At 29.9% G+C, this 15,168-nt stretch overlaps 2 protein-coding genes, 1 long non-coding RNA gene and 1 pseudogene across 5 annotated transcripts in view; 2 read left to right on the top strand and 2 right to left on the bottom strand.

Moving 5' to 3' along the window:
• Positions 1-15,168, top strand: part of LOC149883972 (uncharacterized) — a 312,658-nt pseudogene that overhangs the window by 11,542 nt on the left and 285,948 nt on the right. The window lies entirely within an intron of this gene.
• Positions 103-14,715, top strand: LOC145185791 (uncharacterized). Of its 2 annotated transcripts, XM_090097260.1 has the most exons (4): positions 103-308; positions 9,429-11,231; positions 12,262-12,485; positions 14,051-14,715. In XM_090097260.1, the coding sequence occupies exons 1-3, from the start codon at positions 233-235 to the stop codon at positions 12,459-12,461; spliced, it is 2,079 nt and encodes a 692-aa protein (XP_089953386.1). In that variant the 5' UTR covers positions 103-232; the 3' UTR covers positions 12,462-12,485; positions 14,051-14,715. The 2 variants fall into 2 exon arrangements, with proteins under 2 accessions (XP_089953386.1, XP_089953387.1); XM_090097261.1 differs by lacking the exon at positions 12,262-12,485.
• Positions 108-7,345, bottom strand: LOC149884002 (uncharacterized). The gene is made up of 2 exons (XR_016455488.1): positions 6,130-7,345; positions 108-2,532 (listed from the first exon to the last, which is right to left on the bottom strand). It is a non-coding gene; the product is annotated as an uncharacterized LOC149884002 (long non-coding RNA).
• On the bottom strand, positions 2,542-4,926 carry LOC149884003 (uncharacterized). Its single transcript, XM_090097280.1, has one exon. It carries the CDS (start codon positions 4,748-4,750, stop codon positions 3,026-3,028), a length of 1,725 nt encoding a protein of 574 aa, XP_089953406.1. The 5' UTR covers positions 4,751-4,926; the 3' UTR covers positions 2,542-3,025.

The raw sequence follows: 15,168 nt of genomic DNA, 5'->3' as shown, positions 1-15,168 counted from the left end.
ATTTAAAATTTTTTGAAACTTTTTTAAAAATTAAAATATAATAAAAAGTTTCCCCTTAAAAACTTAATGCGCATGTTTGTTTAACAAAAGAATTCTGCCCAAGTTAATTTTGGCTCTTAAGAAAATTGCAATATATTGGACAAATCCAACATATCGCTTCGTTAGCAAAAGCTTCTGCAAGCTATATTTATATCTGCATAAACAAATATACAGAACACATTTAAAGTAAAAAATGACTGAATTTTTTTCAGAATATAGTTTAAAGCACGAAGAAACCGAAGTAAAGAATACGTTACCTTCGCAGGGATGTAAGTTTCTTTACTTGGAAATTTTAGGAACACAAGTTAATAGACTTTAATTATATGTAGAGGTATAGTAAAATAAAAGCCTAAGGAAATCAGTTTTTATATATAACAAGTTTAAAAATAAAAACCCAGTAATTAAGCTTTATATCTTTTCCATAGTTTGTATTTCATATTCCGAATTAAAGAAAAAAAAAAATTTTTTAAATACACTAAAGTTATTTAAAGGCAATACCTATGGTTCAGTAGAAGTTATTTTATGATTTATGGCACAAAAAAATGATAATTGTTGAATAGAAATTACTAAACTAAAGCATCAAAATAAATAATGAATAATTTTTTTATCACAGAAGTTGTCAGTGTATTTTGCTGTAATGATAAAAAAAAACTTACAAATGATTGCATCAAAAGTTTTCATTAATAAGTTTTCTATTATTATCATAGTAAATCCAATTACCACATTATACAGGTACTCAAAAATGTGCTTATTTAAAGATCAGGATTTTTAATGTCTTTAATATTGGTGCTCTTTTTAAGATTTTAAATTTATAGCTGCTCATTTAAATAATATGGCAGTTCACACAGAGCTTGAGATGTAAACAACATTTCAGTACATAAATAAGAACATCAATAAAACATATCATTATGATGTGTTTTATCTGTTTTCTTAGAAGTTATAATATAAATTAGTTTAAAACTCCCCATAAAGGTACCTTAGAACCATTTAAAAATATAGATAAATATACAAATTTTTGTTTTTCTTCTATTTTCTTCTAATACTTTTTTAATGAATCAAACAAATCATCAAAATGTTTCTCATTTTAAAAAAATATAAATAAGCTGATATACAGATATAAGTTAAAAAATGTATAATTGCTTTTCTTTATTATAAATTTAGTTTAAAAAGAACACTAAAAAAGACACAAAAAATCTGTTTAATTTTTTTTCTTCACCTTTAGTTCATCAGTTTAACTATTTTTAGAATTTGTCAATAAACTGTCAATATAATTTATTTAAAATTATAAAAAGTGATTTGTGGTCTGAAGAGTATGTTATGTTCCAAAAACAGTTTTATTTTCAAAGGTTATAAGAATCCATCATCTAAATTGTTTGAAATTAATTTTATTTTATTTTTAAAAGTATAAAGTGGGTCTACAGTATCTGTGGACAAAACATGGTGGACAAACTCAAATTTAGAACAAAAGTTGATCAAAAGCTAAAAGAAACTAGTAAAACAATTAAACATATTATCTTTTATGTAGTTTATTATGTTGTTAACAAAACTTAAAACTTTTAAATCATACTAAAAATCACTAAAAAAGCTTTAAAAGACACTTTCCCTAACAAGCTACATTTTTCTTTGGACAAAACAAGTTGGACATACAAAAAATCAACTGAAAATTCAAAAAACTTCAAAAATTAACTTAATGTTTGGTAGGACCTCCTTTACTTTTAATTACTGCTTTCATTCTTCAAGGCATAGACTCAATTAATGAGTCAACAATTTTTACATGAATCTCTTGCCAGGCCTTCTTGATTTGCTCAAATAATTCCTCACTGGTCTTCACATTTGCACGCTCAATCTTATTGTCAATTATTTCCCACAAATTTTCTATGAGATTCAAGCCAAGGCTTTGTGCAGGCCACTCCATTATGGTGATATTCTTGTCCTTGAACCATTGTTTTACAATTTTTGACGTATGTTTGGGATCATTGTCCTGTTGAAAAATCTATTTTAGGGGCATCTCCCATTCAGCATGTGGTAACATAACATCTTTCACTATATCTTTGTAAACAAAGTAGTCCATAATTCCATTTATTTTGTGAATAGGACCAGTTCCTAGTGCTGAGAAACATCCCCAAACAAAAGCAGACGTTCCATGCTTAACACTCTTCTTGGTATATTTAATATTGAATCTGGTGTTCTTTGGTCTCCAGACTCGCTTCTTGCTGTCACTTCCAAAAAGGTTATATTTTGATTCATCACTAAAAAGGTATGTTTTTCCACTAGTCTACAGTCCAATTTTGGTGTGCTTTGGCAAATGCAAGTCTTAGCTTTCTATTTTTAAAAGAAGTTAGTGGTTTCTTGGCAGGCATTCAAGAAAACAATTTTGCTTCATTAGCTCTTCGTCGCAATTCGGCTAATTTTGTGGATGACAAAAATGGATCTTTATTAAGCTCTTTAACAATAATTCGATCTAGTCTTTGTGATTTTTTTCTTGGATGTCCACTAGGGCTGTCCAAAAAAAATTTTTTTTTCAGATTTGATTGCATAGTTGTTTATTTTGTGCCATTTGACATAGTAATTAACTGTGCAAAAAATCTTTCCAATCAGATAATGTTTAGGGGGTGCTCAATGACCATAAAGTTTTACGAAAAATGTGAAAAACAGGAAAAAGTAACAAAGTTCCACAAATTTCTAAAACCCGGTTAATTAGATTTTTCAGATTTGATCAGTTTTAATTATCTCTAAATATTAAATTCTGAATACAAATTACAATCCACATCCACTTTAGACTGGTTTATTAGCAGAGAAATTAATGAAATAAAATACTGCAATACGACTAAAGTTCTGCGGTTTTTGTTATATCAGAATTTTTCCAAAATAAAACACTAGGATTTTTGACTCTTTGTCATTGATTAAAATACGAATTATAAACAAAAAAACATATGAGCAATTAACATTTAATTATCGTAATGTTATAGTTCGTGCAATGTTAATGCTAGCGAGGACTATAACTCTTCAGAGTACACTTTCTGGCATCTGGCACTCGCTTTCTGTGATCCTCAACCACCTGAATTAACCTCTGCATTTCAGATTCATTCCTTGTAATTGATTCATTAAACATCGACATTAAAGCCACAGATCGTTCGGCAGCATCATTTACTACTTTCAATGAATATACTAAATTTTTTCCTTCTTGGTATTCTGGGGAATCATTCCAGGTAGCTGGATCGTTGTTGAACAGAAAATTAATATCAACCTTCATTGACCGCAACGCACTTGCTGAAACTGATGTCACCAGCATGTCCAGAGATTTCTTCTCTAGACTTTCAATGTTCTTTAATTTGATCAACCTTTCAGACCAGTTTTCACCGTGAAATTTCATGTTGGAAATCATTTTTCGTTTCTCTTCCGTTTGAAGTTTGTTTGAAAACAAAGCTAGTGGGACCAATTCTGGTGAAAGGTACCACAAATGGTTTTGAAAGTTCTTGACTGCTGCTTCGGAAATCGTTTTATTCACAACTGCAAACTGCTTAAGTTGCTGAAACAGAAACAAGTCATTAACTGGAGCATCGCTGGCATTTGTGCATGATATCCAAGATTTTACATAAACCAGACTAGCAAATAAGCAAAATTCATAGAGATTTTTTTCCTCTTTTGTGGTCAACTTGAACTCTTCACGAAATAAATAAATCTTAAAACAATAAATAACCTTGGCCATCCAGCGAGCCATGTGATAAGCACCAGGGATCTTGAAATGATAATTTTTCTCTTCTTGATCAGGCAGTTTTCCAAGTATTAACAGACAGAGATCCATGATTTCTTTGTAGTCATCCCTTGGCATTTTAACATGCAGGTTTTCTTTGAGGAATGCAATCACTTCATTTTGTAGTTCTTGCACCAGGGGTATTTTCATTCGAATGTCATCCAGAGGTTTAAAATTTCCTTGATTAACTTTGGGCCAATATTGCTGAAATCTCTGGAAAAGAGGTATGTTGGGACCAGATGATGGTCCAAATAGTGATCCAAACACTCCTGCTACTATGATCTCATGAACATGGTGTCTGCAAGCGAAATATAACAAATTTCTACCTATATGTTTCTCTAGAACTACACATGCACCATTTTTGGAGCCAGTGTTAGAGGCTGTAGTATCAAAACTCATTCCAATAACATCACCAATTATGTCCCAGAAATTAAGCAGATGAATAACTGCTTTTGCTTGGGCTTCTCCAGTTCCAGCTGATAGTTTTGCTATTCCAAGTATTTTGTCAACATTGTGACCTGTCACACCTACAGATAGCCGGTCAACATTTGCTTTAGGGGCTGCAGAATTTGTACGATCTATCATCAGTTTGCCATCCCAGTGGACGATTAATGGTGGTTTGTCCAAATCGCAGAATTCAGTTCGAACAGTGGCTTCAATATTTGATCGATGATAGGTTCGTTTTCTACGGACTGTAGAACGTGACAATGATCCATCATCGAGGTTCTGTCCACCAGCCCTTGCAATTGCTGCTGCTAGTATAGTAAATTTTGTGTCAGATAGATTAATTCTGTCTAATGTTGATGAAACATCAGGCGAGTCAAGAATTGTATCTAAGATACATTGTCGTTTTGGAGTACTTGCTAAACTTGATTCAGCTGACCCTGAAGAACTTGCTTTACTGACTTGTTGTCTGTAATAAACAGGGATTTCTATCTCAAAATCTCTATCAACCATTTTGTCATTATTAACAGCATCGTTATCGTTGTCATCACTATAACTTTCGTCATGTAAAGGTTCAATAACAGGAACTATTGCACTCGCACCAGATTGTCTTTGCTCTTCTTTTAGCTTTCGTTCTCTCTCTGCTTGTTTCCTTGCTTCATTTCTTTCTTCTAATTTTGAAAGTTCTTTGTCCTTCCAAACATCACCATTTTTCTCTGACATCTCTGATCCAATAAAAATTCTTTATCTTCTTCAATTCTGATCATGGTTTCAGCATCCTTGTGGGCAATGTCAAAAAGTAGGCCAATGGTGTCTGTAAATGATTTCTCTCTCGATTTCTGAGAATCTGACAATCTGGATTTTTTTTTTTTTATTAATTTAAATTCCTGGACTAAAGTTTTCAACTTTAAGACTACATTCGGATGAAATGCTGTCGGAATACGGGCTTTATTCCAAATAATAATCAGTTCATCAACAGTTGTTTTAAGACTTTCAGGCACTGACTTTTTGGTTGAATTAAGATGATAAAAAAATGTTTTTAAAACATCAGATGTTAAGGGAAGAACTTTATCTGGAAGATTTGGCTCTGGTTGTCCAATTAAAAAGATTTTGATTTGAAGTCGTGTAGAGATAGCAACACGAGATGATGCTGCCATTTCAATGATAACTGAAATATTATGAGAAAATCAAAACTCAATACCATATTATACAAACTTATCATTCAGTTGTTGGTTTATGCAGCTGCAGCAATATATTATAATAATTATTACTAAAGAAATTAAATAAATATTTTCAAATTAGAAATTATTATTATCTGCACTTAATAACAAACAATACACTACCAGACTACCATGCTAGTTTTCTGTAATAGGTTACTAAGGTTAGGTACTATCAAAATATTAATACATTTGTTGTCAAACTGAAGTTCCAAATAAAAATAATATTTATACTTGTAAACCTTTTTATTCTGTTTGAACAAATTCTAAATTGAGTTAAATAATAGTATTAAAATTATGAATACAAATTTTAACAAAATGATATAAACACAGTTGTTTTAAACACTAGCAGACATTTTTTAGTCTGGTGCCCTGATGACAGTTAATCTGCTGCACTTTAATTAATCTATATAGTACGCAATCAGACAATATTTCAGTGGAAAAAATCTAACTAACCAGGTTCTAGAAATTTTTGGAACTTTGGAACTTTTTACACGTTTTTGACGTTTTTCGTAAAACTTTATGGTCATTGAGCACCCCCTAAACATTATCTGATTGGAAAGATTTTTTCCACAGTCAATTACTATGTCAAATGGCACAAAATAAACAACTATGCATTCAAATCCGAGAAAAATTTTTTTTTCCTGTGTTCACATGAACAGCCCTAATGTCCACCCTGATGGTTTGTTTTAAAGCAGTCATGAGATCCAAATGATTTGACAGTTTTGCTTACAGTTGATTAAACTATATTATTTTCTACAAATTTCAGCTTGACGTTTCCCGCTTTTAAAATCTTTAATAATATTTTGATGTAAAACACTTCCTAATTTGTCATAAGCCATTTTAAGTTGCAATTTACTCCATATATCACGAGTTAAATCAATTTTTAGTTAAATTTAAAAAATAATTGGCCAGACGTTCCAAAATCTATTTTATTATTTTAGAGTAATGTTATGATAAAAGTGAAAACAAAAGAATACGGTAAATTGAATAAAGACAATGAAATCTTATAAAAAAAGCTTTGTTTTGATTTGTCCACCTTGTTTTGTCCAAGGAAAAATGTAGTTTGTTGAGAAAAATGTGTTATAAATTTTTTTTGTGATTCTTAGTATGATTCAAATGTTTTATATTTTGTTAAGACATAATAAACTATTTAAAAATTAATATGTACAATTGTTTTACTAGTTATTTTTAATTTTTGATCAACTTTGTTCTAAATTTGAGTTTGTCCACCATGTTTTGTCTGATACTGTAGGTGTGAGTCAACTATTGTTTTTAAAAAACTTGTTTTAAAACAAAATTGCATATTGTATACTTTTCATTGTCTTAATTAACTTTTTAAAAATGTTTTAGTTTAAAACTTAAGCATTTAAAAAAGAATAAAATTAATCTAATTGTTTAACGTTTTTTTGAATTTCTTTCCCTACATGTTAAAGATGCTTGTATGACATCAAAATGAGAAAAACAAGAGCAAAAGTACTCCTGCCTTTACTTCAATTTTCTGTGCAAAAAGATTAAGTTGAATGATTTTTTCATGTTTCCATTTAATTTCTAATTTGAGCTGTAATATAATTCCACTGTTTATGAAATTTATAAGTGTTTATACTAATATACTGTTTTTTATGTATTTATGTTAAATCGGCATTTGTGTGAAACTTAGAATTATTGATCAATTTTATATTTTCCTAATAAAAATTTGAAATTTAAAAGTAATTTAAGTTATTGTATCCAATAAGTATGACAATCATTACAGAATTTTTCATGAAGAAAAAGTGAAAAATTCAAAAATGACAAATTTTTATACGCAAAATGTCTGTTTTTTGAAAAAGTTATATGCCAAATATGAATTCAAAAATTAACAATGCTGAAATTTTTGATAAAAAAAAAAAAATTTAATTTTATGTATTTCAAAACATACCTTTTTTTTCTTCTCAAACCAGCTGTTATTCACAGTTATTTTCTACAAAAGGTTGCATAAAAATTTTAATTTTAACCAGTTAATCACTAATAAGGTTTATAATAGGTATGAAGATAGAATCCAGTATCTGCAACAGAGAAATAGCAAGAAGATTAATAATCTTTAAGAATTGTATTAGAAATGCTTTGAAATATATAAAATGACAGGTGGCTTTCAAGGTCATCCTGGAACTTGAAGGTCTAAAAAACTAGAGCTGAAACAATCTTATACTTTATAAAGTAAAATCCAATTCAATATTAAGTTATTGTGAGGTTACCAAAGCTTTAACAAAAATGTGTTTCTTCAAATACAATTACAAACATTTTACTTAGGAAAAAGTTGGTGTTTATGCAGCCTTTAGAAAACTTATAATTCACATCAGAAGAGGTCAGTAAATTCCTAGAATGGAATTCAGTAATAAACAAGGCAACAAGATGCAAAAGGTAGCCAATGAGGATAATCTAAATGACTTCTGATGATGTACTTTGAAGATGGTAAGTAAAATTTAGTATTTTGAACAGGCCTCCAAGGTAACTCTTATTGACTGAATACAAGTCTCTAATGATCAAATACTCAAGGTCAACGAGAAATCAGTGGTAGCATGGACTTTCTAAAAGTATGCCTAAAAATTATTGATACTGAGGCAAGTTTTTGTATAAAATTTAAAAAGGTTTTGTTATACAGAAGAGTTAAAAAAAAGATAGTGTAAACAAACTTGTAATTATTCTTTTTAAGAGCTCTCAGAACCACATGAAAAAGTGAAAATGATTGCTCAATAGATTGTTGCATTTTCCTAATCTGTATTTAATCAAATACATATATAGGAACTGTATTTATCCCTACCATGTTCTTGATGTACATCAACCAAAGAAAGAAGTGCAAAATTTTGATATTGTTTTTGAGCACATTTAAATTGATTTATAACCAGGCAGCTGAGACTAATTCTTGGCTATTAAGATTGCACTAATATTTTAAAAGTTCTTCCTATAAAACTACTCCTGAGTGGTAATACCAACAGACTTTCTCTAAATAAACAGTTGAATAAAGTTGCTGGAAGTTTTTACTGATATTTTTAAAGCTACTTTTAATGCTAACCTTGGTACTAAAATAATATGGAGATAATGCTGTAAGTTTTTAGGAAATATTTCAGCCCTTAAATCTTTAATTAACTCAACTAGGCCTCAAGAAGATATTTTCATCCAAATTCTGGTACAGTGTGTTTTGTTTCTTCAGGAAGTAAAGAACAGTTCTTTTGGGATTGATCTGATTGAGAAATCCCAATATAAGATAAATAAATATTCAACTGTTTACAAAAGATTTGGTATCAAGGTTACCTGAATGCATGTTCAGTAGGAATTTGTGTAAAAGTTCCTGTAAAAACATTAGACTTAAAAGTTAACAGGCATTTCTTATTTTTGTGACTATAAATACAAAAAAGAGTTGTCTTTTTTTATATAAACTTCATTTTAAAAACTTAAATCCTCTATAGTTTAAGTTGCTAAGATAATACCAAATTTGCTATGCATTTAGATTACCATATTGTTTGCTAATATTCAAAATGTTTCCATTTTATCTATACATACTTTTTATCTTACATATACACTATATGTTTACATAATTATTTTAAAAATAGTAGTTTGAGTTAAAAAATTGGTGGTGTATTTCAATTAACATTTTCTCATGTCTGAAAATACTCTGGGACCTAACTTAGTAACCACAGACCACATCTTAAGCATTAAATATGTTGCATTACTAAAAATACTTTACTAAATGGTTCTGGGTTTAAACAGCCATATATCTATAATTGACTGGTGGAAAGCTAAAGTTTTGTACTCATATTTTTAGTATTAAATAGACTTCTGTACTTAAAATTATCAAGTTTGAAAAGGGTGGGTATCATGGCATGTTAATTTTAAATGCAATAACCCTAAGGCTATTTTTGATTTAAAAGTTTTTATTCATAGCAGTGTAAATCAATGTTAGCAAAAAAGTTAACAGTTTTGTTTCTTTTACTTAGTAATTATTGAAGAAGCTGTTGATTCCAGAGCAGAGGTAAAATCTTTTGATCAATCCAAACTGAAGCATGTTGAAACTGAAGAGAAAAATCCCCTACCAACTGCTGCTACAATTATAGAAGAATTAAGACCAGAAGTATTGCCTGATGTTTCTGCGATTACTGAGTTTGATGCTTCTAAATTGAAACATGTTGAGACCCAAGAGAAAGTTCAACTTCCAACTGCTGAAATAATTAAAGTAGAAGCTGTAGAGTCAAGAGCAGAGGTAAAATCATTTGATCAATCCAAATTGAAGCATGTTGAAACTGAAGAGAAAAATCCCCTTCCAACTGCTGCTACAATAGTACAGGAATTAAGACCAGAAGTATTGCCCGATGTTTCTGCAATTACTGAGTTTGATGCTTCTAAGTTGAAACATGTTGAGACCCAAGAAAAAGTTCAACTGCCAACTGCGGAGATAATTAAAGTAGAAGCTGTTGAATCAAGAGCAGAGGTAAAATCTTTTGATCAATCCAAACTGAAACATGTTGAAACTGAAGAGAAAAATCCCCTACCAACTGCTGCTACAATTATAGAAGAATTAAGACCAGAAGTGTTGCCTGATGTCTCTTTGGTTGCAGAATTTGATACATCCAAATTAAAGCATGTTGAAACACAAGAGAAAGTTCAGCTCCCAACTGCGGAGATAATTAAAGTAGAAGCTGTTGAATCAAGAGCAGAGGTAAAATCTTTTGATCAATCCAAACTGAAACATGTTGAAACTGAAGAGAAAAATCCCCTACCAACTGCTGCTACAATTATAGAAGAATTAAGACCAGAAGTATTGCCTGATGTTTCTGCAGTTGCTGAGTTTGATGCATCTACATTGAAACATGTTGAAACACAAGAGAAAACTCAACTGCCAACTGCTGAGATAATTAAAGAAGAAGCTGTTGAATCAAGAGCAGAGGTAAAATCTTTTGATCAAACCAAACTGAAACATGTTGAAACTGAAGAGAAAAATCCCCTACCAACTGCTGCTACAATTATAGAAGAATTAAGACCAGAAGTATTGCCTGATGTTTCTGCAGTTGCTGAGTTTGATGCATCTACATTGAAACATGTTGAAACACAAGAGAAAACTCAACTGCCAACTGCTGAGATAATTAAAGAAGAAGCTGTTGAATCAAGAGCAGAGGTAAAATCTTTTGATCAAACCAAACTGAAACATGTTGAAACTGAAGAGAAAAATCCCCTACCAACTGCTGCTACAATTATAGAAGAATTAAGACCAGAAGTATTGCCTGATGTTTCTGCAGTTGCTGAGTTTGATGCATCTACATTGAAACATGTTGAAACACAAGAGAAAACTCAACTACCAACTGCTGAAATAATTAAAGAAGAAGCTGTTGAATCAAGAGCAGAGGTTAAATCTTTTGATCAATCCAAACTGAAACATGTTGAAACTGAAGAGAAAAATCCCCTACCAACTGCTGCTACAATTATAGAAGAATTAAGACCAGAAGTATTGCCCGATGTTTCTGCAGTTGCTGAGTTTGATGCTTCTAAGTTGAAACATGTTGAGACCCAAGAGAAAGTTCAACTACCAACTGCAGAGATAATTAAAGTAGAAGCTGTTGAGTCGAGAGCAGAGGTAAAATCTTTTGATCATTCCAAATTAAAACATGTTGAGACTGAAGAGAAAAATCCTCTCCCAACATTTGCCACATTAAAGGAAGAGTCGCGACCTAATTTTTTGCCTGATTTATCCAGTGTTAAAGAATTTGACAAATCACAACTAAAAGAAGCTAAAGCTGTGGAGAAGGGTATAACTTTGTCTTTACTTTTTGTTTTGATTTGATATTTTATTTCTTTAACGGCGTAACCTTTTAGTATTAGTGAGAAACAGTATACTACAATTGTCAATTTAAAAAACAGTTTTAAAGTTATTTAAAGTTATAAAATTAATCTGTAAAAACAGATATATTATGATGAATGGTACCAATATTATTGCCTTTTAAAATACTAGTCTAGAAGGCTCCTTAAAAGTTGTGTAATTTAGAGTTACTACATAATTATAAGAAAAACGACATCTATCAATTGGTTTTCAATTGGTCATATCAGATGTGTTCAGCCTTTTATAATTTTTTATTTGTTGCAACCTAAATATATTGATTATCTAAGATTGATTCTTTAACGATTTACCAAATTCCTCGATCAATTTACCAAAATAAACAACCAGGAGGCAATGTTAAACAAGTTTAAAAAACTTTCCTTGTTTCATTTTATGAACTTTCATCGTTTAATCACATTTTTTATCATAATAGTTCAATGTTTTGAACTCCAATAAACTATATTTTCTCTGTTTTGAAATTTTCTAAAAGTCTTAAACTACTACTTTTTCTATCTTATTCTCACTGCCTCGTCTACATCATTTATTAAGTTATATCTTTCAATTTGTCAACATGAGTTTTGTGTTTTTAAGAGAGCAGCCTCTGTGTAATAAGTAGTGCTTTCAAATTGTTTTAAATCAAAAAAGTGGTTTCGTTAATATAATTCCAGTAAAGTCCGCAAGAATTTAATTCTCTTTTATTTAAAAGTGTATTTTTAGTTAATGTACTACTGGTTTAAACACTTTTAGTATTCATTTATGTTTTTATCTTACAATTCTATCTTCTGGCAGAATATCTTTCTTTTTAAAAAAATCTCATCAATATAAAATTCTCTTGTTTAGCGAGTTCTTCAAACGACCAGGCTTTTTTTTTGCTTTATATGCCGGCATTTTGTTGTATTACAATCTTTCATGTTCTTTTCATTATTTTGTAGTCTCGTTATTTGCATATGAATTATTTTCAGTAATAAATGAAGAGAAACTCGAAACACCTGCCGAATCAACTTTGAAGCATGTTGAAACATTAGAAAACTCACAACCAACTTCTGAGGTTTTAAGTACATCAGTTCCAGCTGCAGATAGTTCAACCACTAAAACAGATGCTTCAGCAGCAGAAGAGTCAAAAACTCAAGCTAAAGAGAAAAAAGATTGCGCTCTTATGTAGTTTTCATTTCAATCTTCTTATGATGTAAGTTACTAAATGGAGAATCACTTTTCTTCTTGTTTAAAGCTTTCAACAAATTAATTCAAAATTCTTTTGACATGGTTAAGAGTTCTTCTTTTCATATAAATTTTAACTTCTTGGTAAATATTCCATTTTAACATTTCAATCTCATGGTTTTATTTGTCTTTAGTATTCATCTTCTTTTACCAACTTTATAATAGAAACTTCGACAGGTTCATTTATTTCTAACAACTAACATCAAAATGAATGATAAAATCTCTACCAGATTCTAGCTTAATGCATTTTTAGGTATTGAAACTTTATACCTTATAGAGATACAATACTGTATTAGCAGGTTGTTTTTTTTCTCTCTTTTTCTTTGCACTAAAACTATTTTTAATTACCATATATTACAAAAAACGTTTTAATTTTAAAATGCTTCTTTTTTTGTTGCTCGTCTAAAAAGTAATACCGTATCTAAAGTGTGATAGGAATGCCTAAAAACACTACCGAATGAGGACGCTAATTTACCCGCGGATAAACAAAGTTTAAACAAAGTTAAAGAATGCACATTAAATATGGACAAAAATTAACTTAATAACAATTATGGTAAGAGGTATACTATTTAAGATTTAGAAATTATTCCTCCTTGAGCCTCACTCAGCCTTCTAAGATAAGATGTATTTGTTTGTTCTGATGTTGTGGATTTAGTTGCGAAGAAGAAATTGGAGTTTTTTTCTTGAGAATCTAAAGAATCTTCATACCCTTTTGAAGCCTCTGTTCATTTAGACGTTGAGTTAGAGAAAATATATTCTCTCTCGAAATATAATCTTTTTTATAGTCTTCTGTGACATACCTATGGCCATTAACCTCATGGTTTTGTTAAGGTTCTTGATGCAGATCTTTTCTGACATCGTAATCGCTGATGAGACGTTTTTCGATTTGTAGGCTTCCTCTTGCTTATTTAAATAGTAATTCTTAAGCAAAAAATATTTACATGTTGTATAGATCGGTCGTGGGACAGAAAAGTAATAGTTTTAAAAAACGGATATATCTATTACCCAACCTAATTATATAAACCATGATGGGTAAATTAGCGCGCTGCATGCGATGGTGAACCTAAGCAACCGTTTGAGATCATCTTTAGAACGTAAATGTATATTATTAATGTCATTTTCTTGTTGTTACAAACAAGTTACGAGAGTTCAGTCGGTTTAGAGTGATTTTTCCTCAAGTTTAAAATAATTTTTTTCGATCCTTCAAAAGAAAAATGTACTTTAAGAAAATGCAACTTTATTTCAGGTAAATATGTTTGATGAAATGTAATCCAAATCGTTGCGTTAACAGAAATCAAACTTAAGTTTTTCAATCCACCATCGATAAACTAAACCTTATAAGCGAAATGAATTTAATTACTGCTATTTTCTTTTAAAATTACTATGAAGAGTTTTATTGATTCAGTTGTTTCAGTAAACTTGGAATTTAAAATCTAGACGAAGAAGTAAAAAAAACTCAATATTTGAGTGGCAAGTTGATAGTAACACAAGTTTCTTATGCATTATGTTTTTTGTTTGTTTGTTTTTTTCCAGTGGTATGCGAGAAATGATCATGAGCATTTTAAGTTTATGGTTTGAGTTCCTTTTGGTGATGCAGTTGTTAAAACTTTTTATGTTCTTGTTTCGTTTGAATAGCTTATTATTCTGGCTGGAAATTATCTTGTTATTCTGGCTGGAAATCTCTTCTCTGTTATTGAATTTGTAAGAGCATTAACAATTTCAGAAGTAGCTTGACAATTATTTTGTTTGTAATCTGTTTATATTCTCTGGATTTAGCCCCACTGTCATCGTATTTTTTAAATTATTTTCGGCCTTTTTTAATAACGTTTTATTTCTTATTTTTGTTCAAAATATTAGAGAATCTTCATTTACCATTTATGTTTTGTATAACCCTTAACATTTCTTAAAGTTAAGAATTTTTCTTTTGTGTATTTTTTAAAAATTCCATAAATCTTGTGTTGTGATGAAACTGTTATTTTTTAGTTCTTTTTTTTTTTTTTTTTTTTTTTTTTTTAGTTCTTTTTTTTTTGCTTTTCTTATTTTTTTATAATAAATTTATTGAAGCAATTTCTACGTAGATTTAAAAACTTATAAAGTAATTTGCTGTTTGGTAGTGGTAACAATCGTTATTTTTTGGCGTTTTTTATATCTGAGTTTATAAATCTAAAGTGGCCTAAAAAATATATATGTATGTTACATAGATTGGTGATTGGTCAAAACATGTGTTTACATGGATGAATAATAAGGGTCTGCGTATCTTTTCATTTCCATATCGTTATCATACCGATATGATATCGGAAAAAAAAGTGTCATCGGAATGATTACGACGTAATATCGTTATAAAAATTTTAACCGGTATTGTAGTTAGTTTAAATCTCGGTATATGCCGGAACTCTCATCATTCTGATGATTTTTTTTTTTCCGATATCATATCAGAATGAAAACGATATGGAAATGAAACGACACGCAGACCCTTAATGAATACCTTTATTCATGTGGTTATCTCAGCAATACTTTTCATCAAAAGTTCTTATTTAGATAACATAATAAAATCATGTTAAATATTCTTGACTGACAGTCTTAATATCAAAATTTTCATTTTTTTAAAGAAATATATTAGAAATAAAAAGTAAAGTTCTAAAGGTGGATCT

This window comes from Hydra viridissima, unplaced genomic scaffold (assembly GCF_058129835.1).
Source record: "Hydra viridissima isolate aposymbiotic clone 2 unplaced genomic scaffold, HvirCarnegie_v1 scaffold_9, whole genome shotgun sequence".
NCBI classification, from domain to species: domain Eukaryota; kingdom Metazoa; phylum Cnidaria; class Hydrozoa; order Anthoathecata; family Hydridae; genus Hydra; species Hydra viridissima.
The sequence above is the reverse complement of the archived record's forward strand: the minus strand, read 5'-3'. Positions and strand labels throughout refer to the sequence as shown.